The following is a 21,020-nucleotide window of genomic DNA, read 5'->3' as shown; positions in this document are numbered from 1 at the left end:
TAAACTAATACTGGAAGTTTTGAAGAGTGACTTGTGCTATGGGAGGTACACAAAATGATGATGTCAGGTAAGAGAACAATGCTTCTCTCTGAAACTGAATGAGATTAACAAGTGTGTGACCTGTTGTCTAAATATTTGAAAATTACTGCCCCAATAATTTGTCTGACTTTGTATGACCATGTTGAGTTAACAGAAGTGGATGTTACTAAACAGCAAGAGGATGATTGTTGTGCTTCATGATATTGAGGTATTATCTAAAGTTTCAAAATATGCCTCACATTGTGAGGAAATGTCCACAAAAGCTCAGATGTCTCAAGATAAAAACATACCTGTGTTTATATGAGAACCACTATCTATGGACCTAGTGAGGGCTCATAGTACCATTAGAAAGTGGGTTACAAATCAATGATAATGATGAATCCAAGCCTCTGAGTGCCTCTCTAACAGCTGCTCTGCCCTCAAATTACATTGTTTCTCTAAGTTGACCACTCCCTTCTTGATACTGCATTCAGCTGTGGTTCACCCAACCCTGCCAAAGTCATTGAATAGTGGCATCACACCCATTCAAATAGTGAACAATTCACTGATTACTCGAACCAGCTTCTTTGAGCCCAACTACACATCCTCTACCAAATGCTGACATCTGTGTATGCTGTTCACATGCCTGTTTGTGAGACATAGTTACTGTTCAGCTGAGCATTTTAGGCCTAATATCAACATGTCCCCTGTTTACTATCCTTGCCAGCTGCATAGTGAAAATGTACTGCAGCATCACCCATTCATCTGTTGACTGCCAAAGTTTACAATTTTGCATTTTCCATTAATATCTGTATTAAAATCAATTTGTGACCACTTTGGGTAATTTCTACGTGGTATTTTCTTTTTCTTTTCTTTTTTTAAAATTTTCACCAGGCCTATCAGATTAAAATCAGAACAATCCCTCAGTTTTCTCATCTTATTCAGATATTTTTCATGGTATGTTAAGTGACTATAACTAGCAATAGCAATTTAGTGAAGGTACCACAAAACAAGTTAGTAGAGTTTCTTTTCCATTTTTACCAAATAGACTTGGACTCAGGCAACTCCTGATGTGACTTCATTTGTTAATTGAAAGTTTTCATATTATTTAATACAAGTTTCAACATTAAAGGGGAATTTAAATGTTTCTCACTGAATGGCACAAGAGTTTGCCTACGAATTTGGCTATAACATTATAAATACATACATTTCAGCTGAAAGCATTGTTACCCTTTCAGAAAGCTGAGAGTACTTTGTCATGTGAGATGTACATTGCAGAACAGTACAGGAATATAAGAACAGCTGGAAAAAATGTCTACAAATATGAAGAAATTAGTTCAACCTTAAACATGCAAAGTTTTATTTCATTGTCCACATTAAATCCAAATAAAATTTTGCAATTTTGACAATATCCTTGATTGTCTAAATCAGGAATAGCAAAGTCCTGCTACAGCATTAGCATAAATCCATTGATGTTTGTTGTTTCTAGTCATACTAGATTATTTGCCATACATATTGGCTTGTTTAGTGTCTGTGATTTTCTTCCAAAAAGTTCTTGTGTCAGTTAAACATCATCTTTTAGGAGGGCACTAGCACTTTCAACAATGCCTGGTAGTGCTTGGGCAGTACTCAGGATCACATGTAGTTGGCTGCCATGAAAGGTCATGTATTAAATATATGGGTACGGAAAGTAATATGTTTCTAAACTCCATATGTGAGCAACAATGCATTACAACTGAACAATAATGGACAATAATGCATTAAAACTGGACCTGAGAGCAGATAAAATGTTAAACAATATTGGTATAATAATGGAGGGAGCAGAACATGAATTATAATTTTGTAAATTGCATCCTTAGTGACATAGCTTATCCCACAATGAAAAAAGAACTATAACAAAAATTAAGTAATGTGAGTGTTTATCAACAGTCAGGGCTGACATGAACTATGAATTCAGTAAAACCGAGATTCATAGAAGCTATTTGCATCTCAGAAATTCCACCATTGTTTAACTAATAATATGAGAGCAATGTGGTCATTTCAAATTCAATCTGGTGTGACCTACAATCAATTATTCTCTGATGTTCTGATAGTCTGGTACCCATTTTGTGGCTGTACAATCACTAAACTGGACGTTACTCTTACATAATGACGTGAACTCATACTAACTATGTTATGTCAGCTGACAAACAAATTGAAAGAAATTGCTGTGAACTCGAAACTTCATACAAATTTGATGCAGAAAGTGAAAATGAAATAGAACTTTTGTTCAAAAGTTCTGTGACAAACAGCTTCATGTTCACATCAGTTCATACACTACCATTGTTATTGATCTGCGTTACTGTTACTGATGTCACTACTAAAGAAGGATGACAACTTTCTTGTTAATAAATATAGAAAAAGAGAATAAATGTGAGACAATAATGGTGTAGTGTGAACTGAGCCAAAAGAAGAAAAACATTTATGCCCATCATTTCAACTTTTATAAAATATGATATGCAAACAGTTTCTTACTTTTTGTAATTTTCAAGTTTCATTACAATGTTTTCCCAACCAATAATACAGAAAGATAGAAATAACTCTTTACACAGAATGAAACTAAAAACAGGTTAACTGAGAGTAAGTTTATTCAATGAAGTTTTGGGATTGCAGCCATGATATCTCAGATGACAATCATGCAACCATCTACAGGTGAGTGTTTTGCACTGGAGATGGCTAATTCACATTGGAGACACATGCCCAAAGGCAGCCAGTACATCAGTGACCTCTGTTGAGTTTCACACCCTCTTTGGGATTGCTCTATCTATGGCGTGCAAGCACATGCATAATGGTAATACTACAAGTTCTCAGAATCACCAAGAGAGGTCAGCACTAGCACAGCGAGTTGTTCACGAGATATTCATTAGACTGTTGCCTGTTAACATGTGCCATGTCAGTGCTCTTGGAAGAGAGCTTTGGTGGTGACTTGGCTCTGTCGTTGTTCACGCGTAGTGATTTGCGAGGATGAAAAAAAATCAAGATTTGAGCAGTGGTTAAGGACTTTGTAAAGAAAGGTATGAAAGGAAAGGACAGTCATGGCGATTTCTAGAATACACTGGGGGCTCTACTCCTTCATATTCAACTGTTGTCAAGTAGACAAATGAATTTAAATTTGGTTGGGAAAGCTTAGATGATGAACTGCATGGTGGTCAGCCAAGATGTGTCATTACTTCAGAAATCATTGCCAAAGTGCACAAAATGGTCATGGAGGATCACTGATTGAAAGCGGGTGAAATTGCTCACACTTGCCAGATGTCATCTGAAAGGGTATATCACATTTTGAGTGAAGAATTAGAAAATAAAAAATTATCTGCAATGTGGGTGCCGCGACTCTTGATGATGGATCAAAAACTCATGAGAATGGACATATCGGAACAATGTTTGGCCCATTTTAGGAGAAACCAACAAGATTTTTTGCACCAATTTGTGACCACAGATGAAACTTGGGTGCACTACTACACCCCAGAGACAAAACAACAGTCAAAGCAGTGGAAACGTGCTGATTCTCCACCACCAAAGAAAGCAAAGACAATTCCTTTGACAGGAAAGGTCATAGCATCAGTGTTCTGGGATGCGAAGGGGATTCTGTTTGTAGATTATCTCCCCACTGGACAAACTATTACTGGAGAATACTATGCTAACCTCTTGGAAAATTGCGGCAAAAGATACACGAAAAAAGACCAGGTTTAGCAAGGAAGAAAGTCATCTTCCCTCAAGACAATGCGTGCCCTCGCACATGCCATTGCCATGGCAAAATTACATGAACTAAGGTACAAATTGTTGCCACCCCCACCATTTCCACCTGATATGGCTCCATCAGACTTCCATCTCTTACCAAAACTAAAAATTTTTCTTGGTGGACAAAGATTCACTTCAAATGAAGAATTGATAGCAGGAGTTGACAAATATTTAGCAGGCCTGGAGGAAACTCATTTTTGAGATGCGATCAAGGCACTGGAACATCTTTGGATCAAGTGCATTAATCTAAAAGGAGACTACATTGGAAAATAAAAAAAGCTGCGGTGATGTAAGTACTTTTTTCCATTTCGTTCCAAAAACTTTTCAAACCACCCTTGTACATGTGCATACTCTTTCAAAATACAGGCTCCTGGAGTTAAAATTTAAATCTTAAATCAAGAAAATCAACTGTCACTAAATGTTTCATTAGTAGTAAAATGTTTTCTTTCTGAAAAAGTTAATGAAATCACTGGGCCCCAGTCTAAAGCTGCCATCACAATTAATAAGATCTTCTGTCAAATGTATTTCCATCAGTTCCTTAATTACTCAATATCAGAAGTATCTTGTCATGGCCAAGATTTCCATTGCGGAATAATCCTTGGAATGTTCTGTTGAGATACAATGCTTGGCTATAGCTGACTTACTGGGCTGCAAAAGGCAAGTGTGGTGATCATGTTCATTGTACTTTTCGAGCACTGTGCATTTTGCCACACTATGAAGGTATTCTGTAGATTTCAGCCCTCCACAACAACAAATCATCCTTTGCCAAACTGAGAGCAGCACATGTCTTTGTATGTAGGTGGAATATTACTTTGATGTTAAGTTTCCTTAAGATTTTGTCTAATTTGCCAAACTGAGAGCAGCACATGTCTTTGTATGTAGGTGGAATATTACTTTGATGTTAAGTTTCCTTAAGATTTTGTCTAATTTTGACGAAATATTGCTGACATATGAGAGGAATGCCCTGGACTAAAACCACTCCTTCTCCTCTTGATCTTGTGGGTGGTCATGTTTCTTCTTGCTTAAAGCTATGCTGATCTTATGTGGTGAATATCCATTATCTTTGAATGCAGATTTTAGGTATTCCAGCTCCTTTGCAAGGCTATCCCCATCAGACACAAGATGTGCCCTGTGCACCAACATTTGAAGTATGAAACTTCCTGGGAGATTAAAACTGTGTGCCAGACTGAGACTCGAACTCAGGACCAGCACACACTCCACTGCAGAGTGAATATTTCATTGGAAGCATTCGAAGGATGCTCATAGTTTGTTATGGGTGATGGCAGATAGAAACCTGCAAATTGTACTTCCGCATGACATTCCACAGATTAGTCTGCCATAGAAATCTTGGACTAGACAAGATCCTTCTGGGATTCAATTATTAAGCAGTTGCTGGAAATACATTCGGCATAAGAACTTATTAATCATGATGGTGGCTTTCAACTGGATAAGGCAAGGCACCCAGTGATTTCGTTAACATCTTCAGAAAGAAAACATTTTATGCCTAATGACACATCTAGCAACGGATGATTTTTGGTGTCAAGTTAGCATTGTGAACTACCAATCTCCAATGAAAAACACTCTCCTGAAGTTGGGTGAATAACTGAAAGCTGAAGTATGATGGCAAGAGGTAGGCATAATCCGGTTGCAATCCCAAAACTTCATGGAATACTCTTTATGCTGTCAAAATTGCAAGAGAGCAAATTTAATTACCTGTATCAGTATCTTTTTACTTAGTTTATTCAAAGAATTTAATTGAATTCTGAACAACAAGAGTAGACATTAGTCAAGTAGAAGTACGCCTAATGACAATTCTCGACAGCAGACTGTGTCTGTGTCTCAGTTGCTACTGAAAATGGATAAAGTAGAGAAAACTGCTCAACATACAATTGAGTCATACAATGGTCATCAGACTCAGGAGTTAGACTGAGAGAGAGAGAGAGAGAGAGAGAGAGAGAGAGAGAGAGAGAGAGAGAGAGAGAGAGAGCTATATGGGCCCAGCACTTGGCCTATAACCTCTGGAGAATGGACAGTACCTGATACCTGAAAGTTTACCTATGAGTTCATGTGCCCATCTACCACTCAGTGCCACAGTTATATAGTTAGCGGCTACTATACTCCTTCCATTGGTTGTATTGAACTCAGGACCTTCCAGTATTGAATCAATTAGTATTAAAACACAGTTACTATGCATTTATTTTATTCTGTCTTAATCAGCATGAATCATAATAATACAGTTAGAAAACATTTTTATATGTCCATACACCAGAATTATTTGCTTTCAGCTATACAATTTCTATGTTACACTGCAGTCCAAGTCATCATTGCAACAAGTAACTGATATTACATGTAAAACAACATGAAAATTGGTAACAGAAATACTTAACATTTCTGTGAATCAAATTTAATTTTCTTCATAACATGTCACCTCTCATAACATACCTTCATCAGTTGTTGTGTGAGTCTTGAGGACAGGCTCAGGAATTTTATCAGGCACCCTCATACTAGTCTCAACATTCCCACTTTCATTATCAGTTCCTACAGGTGGCCCCCAAATTCTCATCAAGAAAGGTTTCAGTTGCGTCTTACTAAGTTCTAAATAGGCAGCCTCAAGATTTCCATGATTGGCTGTTAGAACAGTTACAATATCCTCCCTAGTAAAATTTCCACGTGCCATCAGCTCTGCATACTGAAAAAAAGAGAGTATGTTTACAATTCAATTCAAATAACAGACTCTTATGAAGTTGGAAATAATTGTAAATGTAATATTTTATTGTTTGATTTTAATTCATCTGTTTAATTATGGGTGACCTTGTCCAGTTGATAATATCACTGCGTTCCACTTGTCTCAGAATAAATCACAGATCATCAGTTGTTGTGTGAGTCTTGAGGACAGGCTCAGGAATTTTATCAGGCACCCTCATGTGTATGTTGCCATCAAGCAGCTTGTGGGACACTTAGCACAAACTGCCTAGGTTTGTTTTCCATTGGAGTGCAAAGGAAGACTAAAGGTCAGTGGAGACAGCACTGTTGCAAGCTTAAAAGTGTCTACAGGCTTGAGAGTGATGTGGCTCACATAATGTTCAGGCAAGTTTCGTCGCATCAATGTTTTCCCTGAGTGGTTCATGAGCCTTTGTGAACACACTGCTTGCAAATGTATATACACCTTGAGAAAGTTTAGAATGTTGGTAGACTTGCCTCAGGGCTTTTTCAATGTAAAGTGAATCTAAGAGGTATAGAGAGAGCCAAACAGCAGCAGAATACTTTGCATGTTTAGTGAAGTTTATGATTGATGTCTGAATTGAAGCTGGTATTTGAGAAAGAATATGAGGTAGGAGAGGACAGGTTCATAACATGATCATAATTGTAGAGATTTATTGATAGATCTCAGTAGTCAACTTAAACAGTTTATCAAACAAGGATAGGTAATTCAGAATATCAGTCACACAGCATACAGTCTATTAAAGTGTACCTTCTTCTGGCGCTGCTCTACACACTCAGTAACAGCTGCCCACACATTTCCTCGATGTATTCGTAATGCATCACGAGCTTCAGCAGCTGATATTGTTCCAATATTATTTTCATGTCTCTCATGCCCGTAGTTAGTGGCCAGAGTTACTACAGTATCAATCATATTGCGCCAGTTATCACGCAACCATGTAACTGGATTTTTCTCACCACAGTGTTCCATAGCCACTTGGAGATCTTCTGTTGTAAAGTTATGCATCTCTGCTTCCTGTTAACAAGATTTAAACCAAGTTAATGATATCTAAAAGTCTTAGAAACAACATCTGTAAATAAATAATTGACTTTCTTTCATTCCTATATTGCAATATGCATTAAGAGATCACGTGCGAAAAATTTACCACTAGAAGCCAAGCTAATTCAGTAATTATGGACAGTACATTATGCTATTCTTGCATAATGTTTATATAATGAGAAAACAATATGCATTCAGAACACTGTAGTTCGAAATAAAATACAGGTGGTTTGGAAGGAAGTGCAGTTCCACTTATGTATACCAAAGCTGCATGTGTTACTTCTTGAATCTAGTAAAAAGGTTGAAAAGAAAGTAATGTATCATCAAAGCTGAAGTAAAGAATATACTTAACTAACAGCAGCCATTATGTATGAAATGATACTAATCAATTACAAATGGGAAGGACCAAGGAGTACATCAAGGGCATAATCAAAGGTGTAAGAAATGAAACAGGAAGAAAAGATAAATTATATTGTAAATTTACACTGTTATGCAAGGTGAATACTGCAGGTAATGGAGAAGATAAAGTAAATGTTTAATAGAGAAGGCAAAGTGGGCAAATGAAGAAAACAGGAAAGTAAATAGAACTGTGCAGTACTATACTAGAAAGTATTTTGAGATCACTGATGGAAAAGCTTTTTTAGATCACTGATGGACATTTTTGTAGAAAAACCAGGCAGATACAAGTATTTAAACAAAGATACAAACAGAGAAAGGTGTGTGAACAAAGAAGAAAGCAATAAATGAAAAGACAAAATTTAGAAAGAAAAGGTTGATGAAGGAGAACAGATCTGCTAAATGAACAGAATAAAGAAAGAGGCCCATTAATAAGACAGCAGAGTTAGCACAAAAGCAAATGTATTGCCTAACAGGAGTGAAGATCTGACATAAAAGTGCAGAGACAGAGAAGAACAGGAAAGTGGTGGTGATTGTTCCAGTATGATCAGAAAAAAATTATTAAAACTGGAACTATCAGGTTTCTTGCACAATTCAAATAGAGAAAGAAAGAAGTATGGAACATGGAAGGCACTGGAATAGACATAGTTCACAGAAGTAGTAAACAAAATTTAACAGAAGTCTTTGGAAGAATATGAATGTAACTCACTTCCTCTGTTTTCATAAAATCAAAGTCTAGATTAAACACATTATTTCTTTAGGGGTTCCACTGATGATTATTATTATATTCAATCAACTTAAAATGCTTGTTTGTCTCAACATTTGTTCATTATTTTTCTTTTTCACTATGTTATTTACATGTCATGAAAAAAGAAGAATGGAAAAAGAGTAAAGAAAGAGGAAAAACAATGACAGTTTAGGTCTATAGCTGAAAAGCACCAAAGAGAAAGCTCCCATGTATTTCATAAAGAAAAAGTAAAATCAAACTAATGACAGGCAGATGAACAGTACATATTTTGAAACAGTTGACAAAAACCATATGAGACAAATAAACATTCTTGAGTACATTCAAACATATGGGACAAATTAAAAAAAACATATTGTAATGTGGAACAAATTTTTGAAGATAGTGATGATGTGAGAATGAAGGGTAGAAACAGATTAATGTAAAACAAAATTTGTTGAAAAGTAACTACTGAATGTACAAACTGCCTGCAGTAAGATGAAAAGATCATGCAGTTTGTGAAACTTATATGTACTCAGTTACTGAAGAGATGTAGAAATTATGGCTGTGGTAATCAAAACTGACCACAACACATTCATACAGAAAACATAAGAAAGTCTGGAATGAATAAATGAAATTTGCATTAACGTCAATCAGTCCTCAGTTCCAAGAAAACAAAAAGTGGAAATTTGTGCCAGCCTGATATTTTAACAAAGACCTTTTGTTTTCAGAGTCAGTAATCTTCATTCATTGTGTTTTGTATCATATTGTTATTTTAGGGTACGTCTCTTAGCCTGCTGTATTCATGTGAAAATATCAAAATTGGACGATTTTATTGTCTTTAAAAGGTCCTAAGAGCAATTTAAACTTTTTGGCTTTTTGTATTTCATATTTGAACCTGTAATTTTCATGTTAAACATTTTCTTTAGATGTAACATGCTGTAAGTTGTAAGCTAATTATAACATTAGCTTACAACTGACAGCATGTTACATCTAAAGAAAATGTCTAACATGAAAACATGTTTAACATACGCTAAAATAACAATATGATAAGACCTACAAAACACAATGAATGAAGATTACTGACTCTGAAAACAAAAGGTCTTTGTTAAAATATCAGGCTGGCACAAGTTTCCACTTTTTGTTTTGTCAGAACTGAGGACTGATTGACGTTAATGCAAATTTCATTTATTCATTCCAGACTTTCTTATGTTTTCTGTATGAATGTAGTGTGGTCACTTTTGATTACCACAGCCATAATTTCTACATCTCTTCAGTAACTGTGTACATATAAGTTTCACAGACTGCATGATCTTTTCATCTTACTGCAGACAGTTTGTACATTCATTAGTTACTTTTTAAGAAATTTTGTTTATGTAAAGCTCATGCTCTCCCCCTATCCCCACCCCTCTCTCATAACCTTTCCCCTTTCTCACCTCCTCCTCCATTTTCAATACAGACAGTTTATATTTGCCTGACCAACATTATAAAGTAACAATAATATTACCTTGGAACTTATAAAGTAAGCAAAGTCATTCATGGGTTACACTATAACCAACCAACCTGAGGCGTAACTGATATATATATATTGGTCTGTGTATGTGTGGATGGATATGTGTGTGTGTGCGAGTGTAAACCTGTCCTTTTTCCCCCTAAGGTAAGTCTTTCCGCTCCCGGGATTGGAATGACTCCTTACCCTCTCCCTTAAAACCCAATCCTTTTGTCTTCCCTCTTTCCTGACGAGGCAACCGTTGGTTGCGAAAGCTAGAGTTTTGTGTGTATGTTTGTGTTTATTTGTGTGTCTATCGACCTGCCAGCGCTTTTGTTGGGTAAGTCTCATCATCTTTCTTTTTAAATATATTTTTCCCACGTGGAATGTTTCCCTCTATTTTATATATATATATATATATATATATATATATATATATATATATATATATATATATATATATATATATATAAATTACAAACAACTGTATGTGTGGGAGTAAAAGCACAAACTCAGATTGTGTCAAGGATGGGAAAGGAATTCGGCCAAGCCCTTTCAAATGAACCATCTCAGCATTTGCCTGGAGTGATTTAGGTAAATCATGAAAAACATAAATCTGAATAGCCAGACGTGGGTTTGAACAGTTGTCCTCCCAAATGCAAGTCCAACTGTATGTAATTTATCATAAGTAGACATATTGGCTCTTTATAGTTATTCTTATGTTTTATATATCTGAAGACGAACTGTAATAGCTAAAACAAGTCATGATCAGTTATATCTTCTCACAGCTGTGAATGAAATAAATAACTAACTATGACGTGAAGTGACAATGCCTACTTTTGATACTAGTTGCACTAGTTTAGTTTGAAATGTGAGCTAGTTGCTGTGAAGCAGTTGTAGGACTGTTCCCCCATCAGCTGGGCTGTGTCTGAGTTGACTGATTTAGAATCCACGTGCTTGTGTCATGAGCAAAAATCACAGTTTATGAACAGTTAATTAAAGGTGTTGGAAGGAGTGAAATGGGCCTGTAATTAGACTTTATAATGTGTTTTATTACAGTGTATTCAATTCAGTCAAGGTGTAGGCTACACCTTGAGTCACTGAGTGAATGGAAATACAGATCAGCATGGTCCTATCAAATCAGCACAAGATTTTAATGTTTTGTTAAAACTATTATCATATTAAGAAGTATCACTGCTGTTTAGTGGCCAGATGATTGTTTAATACCTCATAGGTGATAGGTGATGTGTTTTTGAAGGTAGTGTCTGTCACTGTTGTACATAGTGTCTAAATCTAATGCACCAGTATTTGGCAGGTTATTTTGATTCAAAGAGCAGTTCAACATAACATTCAGTAACTTGTAGGCTCTAAGACTAAAGTGTTATCTTTTAACATAAATCCACTTTCCCTCTCCTCTGACTGGTTTTGCAATAGTTTGATATTAGCTTTTGTCCAACTGATGTAGCTGTTTTATTTTAGAATATTCTAGGTGATATACTGATAAGCAGATAAATGAGAATTAACAGGATGAAAACAGAGTATATGTGTACATAGGATGCTAAAGATCTATATATTAACCTGCAGGGAGAACAACTGATGCTGGTCAAGAAACTTAAATACCTAGGCTCTTACATGCAAAGTGATGGAGGACTGGAGGCTGAAAAACAGCACAGGATAAAAAGTGGATGGATGAACTGGAGGAAACTGTGCAGAGTACTGTGTGATAAGAAGGTTATCTGCAGAATGAAAGGAAAGCTTTACAAGTCTGTGGAGAGCCCTGTGGTGCTGTATAGCACAGAAACTTGGCCAATTACAAAAGCCCAAGAGAAAAAGATGGAAGTGGCAGAAATGAAAATGTTAAGGTGGATGAGTGGGATGACACAACTAAGGAATGAGTACATCAGGGGCCCATAGGGAAGAAGATCAAAGAAAGTAGGCTAAGATGGTATGGACATGTGCAGGGAAGAGGGGAGTACTGTGTGGGGAGAAGAACTGAAGACCCAAAAATTGAAGGACCAAGGAGAAGAGGAAGACCGAGAGCACACTCCATTTGGTCTTTCAGTTCACTGTGGTAATTTTAGAAGTTCATCCTTTTTAGTTACCACATTTGTTATTTTTTGATGAAAGATGTTAAACAATTGTCCTTTCATTTTATACATGACTTTGCTGCTGGACTTACTCTGCAGCTCTATTCTTCGGAATAATTTATCTGGTGTAAACATATGACATCACTGGTGTAGGATGTGTACTAAATTGAATAGAGTGGATACTTTTGGCATCCATTGAGCAATCTGAATGTGCATCAATGCCTGAACAAGACTTTACTCTGCCAATACATCTACCTGTACTTTGTAAAGAGTGAAAGGTAGAGGTCTAAGTTCATTTATTAACCTGGCAGATATCTTGAATCAGACAGCAAGTTTTATTACAGTGTGCATTCCATTGCAGATTTACAGATTTACTCTATGTCACGGGTGTTGAGGACTGCTGAACCAAGAGAGGTTAGCACACTGGTCTACCATTTGGGAGGACAATAGTTTGAACCCACATCCAGGCATCCTGATTTAGGTTTTCATGATTTACCAAGATTGCTTCAGGCAAATGCTGGGATGGTTCCTTTGAAAGGGGAGGCCGATTTCCTTTCCCATCCTCCCCTAATCTGAGCTTCTGCTCCATCTCTAATGACCTTGATGCTGACGGGATATTAAACACTAATCTCCTCTTTCTCCTCCTCCTCCTCCTCCTCCTCCTCCTCTTTCAGAGAGCTGGAGATTGTATTCCACATAGCACACTTATACTCTAGGCAAAATATGCATGAAGACATAATAATATACAGCACATATGATTATGGCAATAAAGCATTTCAGATCAAACAACCAGACTTGTATGAAGCATTTCTGATAGCATCATTTCTCTTGTGCTAGGTCAACTGAACTAGCCTGTTTGGAATATGGGACTCTCAGGGCATTTGAAATACCAAAAGAGGCTAAGTGTTCCTCACCTGGCCCCATTCTGTAGTAGAAGGATGGACTTTACTTCTGTAACTCCAAAGTGACTTTACAACATAAAATGGCGCTCTATACAAATATGAAATACAACAAAGGTTAGGTATGCTAATACTAACGTAGTTAATGATCATAGTCCCACCTAATGCTCAAACAGCACTAGCGTATAATTGGTTGCACCACAAATTTCAAATTTTCAATTGCTAAAATTACATGTTCATTTAAGTATGGCAATCATACACCAAATACCAGTATGGTCATTCAGATTTACATTTCCTATAGTTACAGTCCATATGTCAGAAATCCATTTTATTCAGTCTGCGTGCTTTTTAAAATCACATACAACATTACTCGAACAGTCCACAGGTGTACTGCCGGTCCATAGTGTCCAACGGCCACAGTATTTTGGCTATCAGACATGTTGCCATCATCAGGTGCGCTGACGAACTGAGCACCTGAGGGTGGGCGGTCGTCTTAAATCCCCTCCCCTCGCAAGGCATTCTCACCGCGGTCTATGGCCGCATGTCAGCGGTCAGTGAGACACTGGCCTCGGCGTCTGTGGTGGCGCTGATGTAATTGCCTCGTCCGCCCTAGTTGCCCATTCGTTTCCTTTGCTGAGCGTCTTTTTAATTAGACTCAGTGCTGGTTCCCATGCCCTGCTGAGGCTGAAGCCGGTTTATGAATCCGTCCCTGGTACGAATTTTGCTAGCCTCTCTAGTGACGCTGTCCCAGTATTTAGATGTCTGTGCCAAGACCCTGGTATGTTGATAGTCCATTTCGTGATTTTCGGACAAACAGTGCTCTGTGACCACCGACTTGCTGGGGCATGGGGTTAGCTGAGTGGTCTCTGGCGCTACAGTCATGGACTGTGCAGCTGGTCCCGGTGGAGGTTCGAATCCTCCCTCGGGCATGTGTGTTTGTCCTTAGGATAATTTAGGTTAAGTAGTGTATAAGCTTAGGGACTGATGACCTTAGCAGTTAAGTCCCATAAGATTTCACACACATTCGAACTTGTTTTAAAATTTTTATTTCTTTTTATTTATTAATTAATTAATTTTTTTTTTTTTAGATCGTCTTTGACACTTCCCAATAATGGTCGCGTTGTATTTGATTTGCAAAAGACAGTTCCTACTTGGTGTTTCTCAATATTCGTCCTATTTTCCCCGATAATGCGCCAGTATACAGTATATAGGCAGTGACTATCTGTTTCTCCTTGACTTCTTCCGTCTCCACACCCTGTACTGTACAGGTGGGGCAGAGAGCGCGTCTGATCTGCCATTCCGAGTACCCCTTTTTCCGGAATACAGTTATGAGGTGTTCCAGCTCTTGGGGCAGACTCTCTGCGTCAGAGATGGTGCGCGCCCTGAGCACCAGTGTTTTTAGCACCCCATTCCTCTGTGCAGGGTGGTGGCAGTTATCCGCTTGCAAATACAGGTTGGTGTGCGTTTTCTTCCTGTACACGCCGTGGCCCAGGGTGCCATCCGCTCTTCTTTTGACCATGACGTCCAGGAATGGCAATTTACCTTCTGCTTCGGTCTCCATAGTGAATTTTATGTCCGGATGTATGGAGTTCAGGTGTGTAAGGAAGTCTAGGAGCTTGTCCCTTCCATGGGGCGAGATCAAGAACGTGTCTTCTACATAACATAGAAAACAAGTAGGTTTCCATTTGGATGACGCCAAAGCTTCCTCCTCGAAGTACTCCAAATAGAAATTCGTGACCACAGGCGAGAGTGGGCTCCCCATTGCGACTCCTGTTTGTTCATAGTATTCTCCATTAAAGAGAAAATACGTGGAGGTCAGAACGTGCTTGAAAAGGTCGGTTGTCTTCTCGTCAAATTTCTGTGGAATAAGCTCAACTGACTCTCGAAGAGGCACCCTGTTGAATAATGGTGCCTCCATACATCCGAACATCAAATTCACTATGGAGACTGAAGCAGAAGGAAGATTAGCATTCTTGGACGTCACGGTCAAAAGAAGAGTGGATGGCACCCTGGGCCACGGGGTATACAGGAAGAAAACGCACACCGATCTGTATTTGCAAGCGGATAGCTGTCACCACCCTGCGCAGAGGAATGGGGTGCTAAAAACACTGGTGCACAGGGCGCGCACCATCTCTGACGCAGAGAGTCTGCCCCAAGAGCTGGAACACCTCCAAACGGTACTACGGAAAAACAGGTACTCGGAATGGCAGATCAGACGCGCTGTCCGCCCCACCTCTACAGTACAGCGTGTGGAGACTGAAGAAGTCACGGAGAAAGAGATAGCCAATACCTTTATACTGTATACTGGCGCACTGTCGAGGAAAATAGGACGAATATTGAGGAAACACCGAGTTGGAACTGTCTTTTTGCACACCAAATAAAACGCGAGCATTATTGGGAAGTGTCAAAGACGACCTCGGTTTGTGGAAGGCCGGCATATACCTGTGTCAATGTGGAGAGACTTATATTGGACAGATAGTGCGCACCATCGAAGATCGTTGCCGAGAATATCAGAGGCATGCTCGAATTGGGTACCCCAACAAGTCAACGCTCGCAGAGCACTGTTTGTCCGAAAATCATGAAATGAACTACCAACTTGACACAGACATCTAAATACTGGGACACCGTTGTTGGAGAGGCTATCGAAATTCGTACCAGGGATGGACTCATCAACCGAGATTGCGGCTACAACCTCAGCAGGACGTGGGAACCAGCACTGAGTCTAATTAAAAAGACGCTCAGCAAAGGAAACGAACGGGCGACTAGGTTCAAATGGTTCAAATGGCTCTGAGCACTGTGGGACTTAACATCTGTGATCATCAGTCCCCTAGAACTTAGAACTACTTAAACTTAACTAACCTAAGGACATCACACACATCTATGCCCGACGCAGGATTCGAACCTGCGACCGTAGTAGTCGCGCGGTTCTGGACTGAGCGCCTACGCAGATTTAGAGCACTTTCTGATAATCTATAATTAGTGACCATACTGCAGTGTCCATATAAGGGGCTAACAAGAAGGCAAGGGCCAGTTGTAAGTGACACTGGATGTTGAGGACACTGGAAATCGTATTATTGGCTCACTGCTCATAAAACATTGACCCTAATATAAAACACACAGAGTCCAAAAGCACAAAAGGTATTTTTTGTACCAGAAAATGATACGTGGCTGTGATGGGTCACCTGGAAAACAAATTTCACTTATTTTGGCAGGGCAGTAGTTCAAATGCCCATCCAACCGTCTACATTTAGATTTTCAGTCATTTCGCTAATTCACTTCAGCCAAATGCTGGGAAAATTTCATTGAAAAGGAACTTCTGATTTCTAATGAGCTTTATGTTGACATGATGTTAATCTTCCAAAGAACACCTGAGTGCACATAACATGAAAATTCTTCTTGGAGTTCAAAATGTAAGCAATTTTTATTTCAAACTGAGCTGTGTACGCATGACAAAATTCAGTCCTTACATTATTTTTACCAGTCATTACAGTCCTGTGTTTTTTGCTCTATTCATACTTGTTTGTGTTCTGGAATTGCAATTGTATTAATGTTTATGTTTGTATTTTTATTTCGGTCACCATTGATTTGCATCTAGCCATGTAGAAGTTTAAGTGTGTTCTACAGAACCCTGTACGTACTATTTACTCTATATTTTGATCCTTGTTTAAACTTACGATGCTTCCTCCTTTGATGTTTTGTTTATCTGTTGTATATTATATTATGCTTTCAGATGGTTGATGATGACAATTAGTCAAATATGCAACTGCAACCACCAAAATTTGTTGACAGTCATAAACTGGGTATGGTCATTGGTATGTTCTAAACAGATATTAAACTTGATGGTTCGTGTGTGGATGCTAATGAAAATATAAGCAATGGAAAACGAAACTGGCGATCTTCTACACTGATGTTTAACAATAGCAACATTTCATTCCAGTTTAATGGATTTTTGTGAACAGTTTTAGTGAGGTTTGGCGATGAATACTGGCAAAGCATTCACATCAAATTATTTTGGGAAACCATTAATAAACTTGGCTTAAGATGATCATACGACGGTTTCAGTGCCACACACCCTCAACAGAAAGACCACTGCAGTGTTGCCGGACCCAATGTTTTCTGGAGATGGAGCTTAAACATTTTGGATGACACAAGATAAGTTTCAGAAACTATGTTAACAATAAATTGGATCTTTGCATTTACTATTTACTTTTACTTTTTACTTTTAAAGTTTTAGATTCCGGTTCTAATTGCATGCACACACAGCAAATAATATGAGGACCTATCTTGCTGCTTCTAAGACAAACGTAAACGTTGCTCTTTTTAGTTTTGGGTTTATATTTTGTACCTTGATTTACCTTTTTAGCGCTGTCGTCACATATTCAGAATCCAAATTCGCACTCATATTATACACGTCCAACCATCCACCACTTATCACAAGCTTATGGTGTAACCTGTTGACACTCACAAACCATCCAGTGTCTTTTATGTACTTAATCATTTACCCTCTCTTCCTTTGATGAACTGGGAAACGAATGGAATACTTTGTTGGGCAGTGTTTGTTTCCCATGGATAACCTGGCCTTTGCCTCCAAAAATACTGTAGCGCAGTGGCAGTATTTTATTAATGCTGCGTATCGTTTCATCGTATAGTGACGCATCGCTATGTTTTATGTACCGGTAGTAGCATGTAATATTACTACGCTACAAATGGTGATTAAATTTCGACTGCACGACACACTGAAACGCACTTTACTGCTACATGAACACAGATCACTGTTCCCACAGCTGCAGTTGTGAGTTCAAAAAATATAATGAAAGGAATTTTCCTTTTTTGGAATGAATTTTATTTAATCATGTACATCAATGTTATCACCTTTAAAATCAGTTACATTAGATATTACACAATTATGCCACACTTATGGAATTCTAGCTTTGGGATTGCTTCTAGCTCTATGATGCGTTTTTGATCACATCTGTGTTTGTAAAACGACGTCCCTGTAAGATCCACGTTATTTATGGGTTCAAAATGGTTCAAATGGTTCTGAGCACTATGGGACTTAACTTCTGAGGTCATAAGTCCCCTAGAACTTAGAACTACTTAAACCTACCTAACCTAAGGACATCACACACATCCATGCCTGAGGCAGGATTCGAACCTGCGACCGTAGCGGTCGCGCGGTTTCAGACTGTAGCGCCTAGAACCGCTTGGCCACTTCGGCCGGCTTATTTTTGGAGAACAGGAAAATGGGGTCGTGAGTGCGGAATATAGAGGCAGAGACGTCATTACAGTATTGTTTTTGGTCAAAAATTCACGAACATGTTAACTATGAGTAGGTACATGATAGTGGTGCAAAAAACATGAATTGTTTCGCCACAAATCCAGACATCCTTTTTTTTCCTTTTCATTGATTTTGTCCGTAAGGTCGTTCGACCTTGTGACAAGAACTCATGCTACACTAAATTGAAGAACGAAGTTAGCATAAAATTCACATTTAACAGAACTTGTCAAGTTTTTTTCGATGCTGATGATCCAGAAAGGTCCCACTGAAACAAGTGAGCCTTAGTTTCGACTTCAAATCCTTAAACAAATGATTCGTTCATCAGTTATGAGACGATTCAATAGTTCTGCATCGTTGTGGACGTCATATGGCGACTGCTGAGCACCTTACATTCGCCGATGTCGTTGTTCAAAATTCAACAACTTTTGAACAAATTTAGATGTCACGCGATTCGTCTACAGCAACTTTCTGACTGTGATTAGAAGGTAGTTCTTAACTTTTTTTCGCGGGTTTATCGGTTGATGACATGCTGGAATGTCCAGGGGAATCGTCATCTTCCCATTTGTGACCTTCATCGAAATTCTCATACCACTCTTAAACCCTTTTTTGCTCATAGCAGACTCATCAAAAAAGTTTTAAAACTTTGCTGCCCTTTATTTCGTTCCTACAGCAGGATTTAATACAAACTATCTGGTACATTTTTATATTAAAAATCATCGCTGATTTGACAGCTGAGAAAAGACTAAATATCTGATATGGCTAACATTGTACAGATACTTTTCAGACATGATCATCAACAAAACAACGAAAAAATTGCGCGTATCGGACTACAACAACGAGTGAAGTTGCAAAATTCCCGTTATTTTTAGAGCATACCATTAAATTTGAATTAAGCGAGTCTTCCCTCCCTCCGCAAAGTGCCTCTCTCCGCACGATCAATGTGCGATGCTGAGTTTCTTTTTCCGGCTTCCCCTCGCAAATCAGCAACGATAATGTAGTGCTTACATTATTTACGAGGGTACACATCTTTGTCCTTCAGTGAAATTCAGTTGCAGAAAATCCGAGAACGTCCTAAATGATATAACGGGATGCAAGTGACTCCCCCCCGAACGACGTAGCAGGGCAATTCCACTCTCTTCAAGTTTTACAAAATTTCGTATTTTCTAGAATACTTAAAATCGAAGAATCTTCAGAAATTTCGGAGTACCTAACTGCCTTACTGAACAATTAAACCAAGAGAACTATACATGCAAAATTTATAACATAATCTTGGTTACAGTTGCTGGGAGCTGCTGTGTCCTCCGACGATACGAAACAGCCTACACAAACGGGCGCCGAGCTGCCTAGTAATCGTATGCAACTAACTGACATTAAGCAGTGCCGCTGGGAGTGAGCGGTACGCCTAGGAGGCGGCAAATGCAGCCAAATCGCTTTGATCGGATTCGTTTCAATGTCTCCATGTCTGCATGACACAATTATTTAATCCTCTCCTAAGAAAGCAGTCTATATCTGGTTGTTCGAATTAAAATACGAAACGTCTGTATGTTGGAACCACATTTACAACTGCGGGTATTCCTACTTGCAAAGGATCGTCTCAAATGGGGATTACTGAGTAGAAGGTGGCAGAGTCGTCCTTCAGATTCCGGTTCCTGTACACAGAACCCCCGCGGCTTCTCGGCGGGTGCGTTTGACTGACGAAACTCAGCTCTCCATTCACTTGTTCCGAGCCGTTAGCACGATACACAAAGCCGCACATTGTTGATTGCTGCAACTTGAGAATGCATATCGGTGCATATTCTTTTTAGTTTTATAAAATATAAGCGGAGAAAGAAGCGTCCATATGGTGAGTGCGGTTGTCTATTTTAATTATACTAATTTCTAATACTAAACATTCCCTGTTTTATAGGCCCTGTTTTAACACTTTAATTGCTGACAGCAGTGTCTATACAGAACTTTAAACACTCGGTCGGACGTAAAGTTCTCCCTAAGTGCCACAATTCACCTTTGACATTAGAAATTAAATTTTCGCGGAAGTTAATAACATTTACGCTGCGATCACTTAGGCTAATGTTACTCTGATTTCCTTCCCTATTGCGTTTTCGAAGTGATAATATTTTTATTAGTAATGCCACTTGGAAAACGTCATTTATACGAAGTAAGTAACTGTATGAACGAATGACTTAAACAATAATAGCACAGTTAATTCTAAAAGTAATGTAGGCATGTTTATCTCCTTTTAAGGATAGAAGAAGTAATTTTTTGCCAATACGGATTTGGTTCTTGTCGTAAACTGACTTTATGAAATTTTGGCAGTAATGTAATCATGATTTCTAGCTTTCTGATTTCTAATCTATCATAAATAGGTTCGTATATAAACTCAGTAGTCTTGGCGAATTTTGCCGCCCTGTGGGATAAATTCAGTGCCCCCGCCCGTACTACAAACTAAACTCCTACCGAACAGGCCAAGAAGACCTAACGGTACCGACCGGCCGCCGTGTCATCCTCAGACCACAGAGGTCACTGGATGCGGATATGGAGGGACATGTGGTCAGCACACCGCTTTTCCGGCCGTATGTCTGTTTCCGAGAATGG

At 38.6% G+C, this 21,020-nt stretch overlaps 1 protein-coding gene across 1 annotated transcript in view; it reads right to left on the bottom strand.

Moving 5' to 3' along the window:
* LOC126157305 (E3 ubiquitin-protein ligase lubel) overlaps positions 1-21,020 on the bottom strand; it is a 441,950-nt gene that overhangs the window by 127,210 nt on the left and 293,720 nt on the right. Inside the window, exons 14-15 of the mRNA XM_049916367.1 lie at positions 7,268-7,531; positions 6,238-6,484 (exon numbers count right to left, since the gene is read on the bottom strand). Of these exons, the coding sequence (XP_049772324.1) occupies positions 6,238-6,484; positions 7,268-7,531 (511 nt within the window). The remainder of the gene's footprint in view (positions 1-6,237; positions 6,485-7,267; positions 7,532-21,020) is intronic.

This window comes from Schistocerca cancellata, chromosome 2, assembly GCF_023864275.1.
Source record: "Schistocerca cancellata isolate TAMUIC-IGC-003103 chromosome 2, iqSchCanc2.1, whole genome shotgun sequence".
In the NCBI taxonomy this organism is placed as follows: Eukaryota; Metazoa; Arthropoda; class Insecta; order Orthoptera; family Acrididae; genus Schistocerca; species Schistocerca cancellata.
Note: the sequence above shows the minus strand (reverse complement) of the source record. Positions and strands in the feature narration are given on the sequence as shown.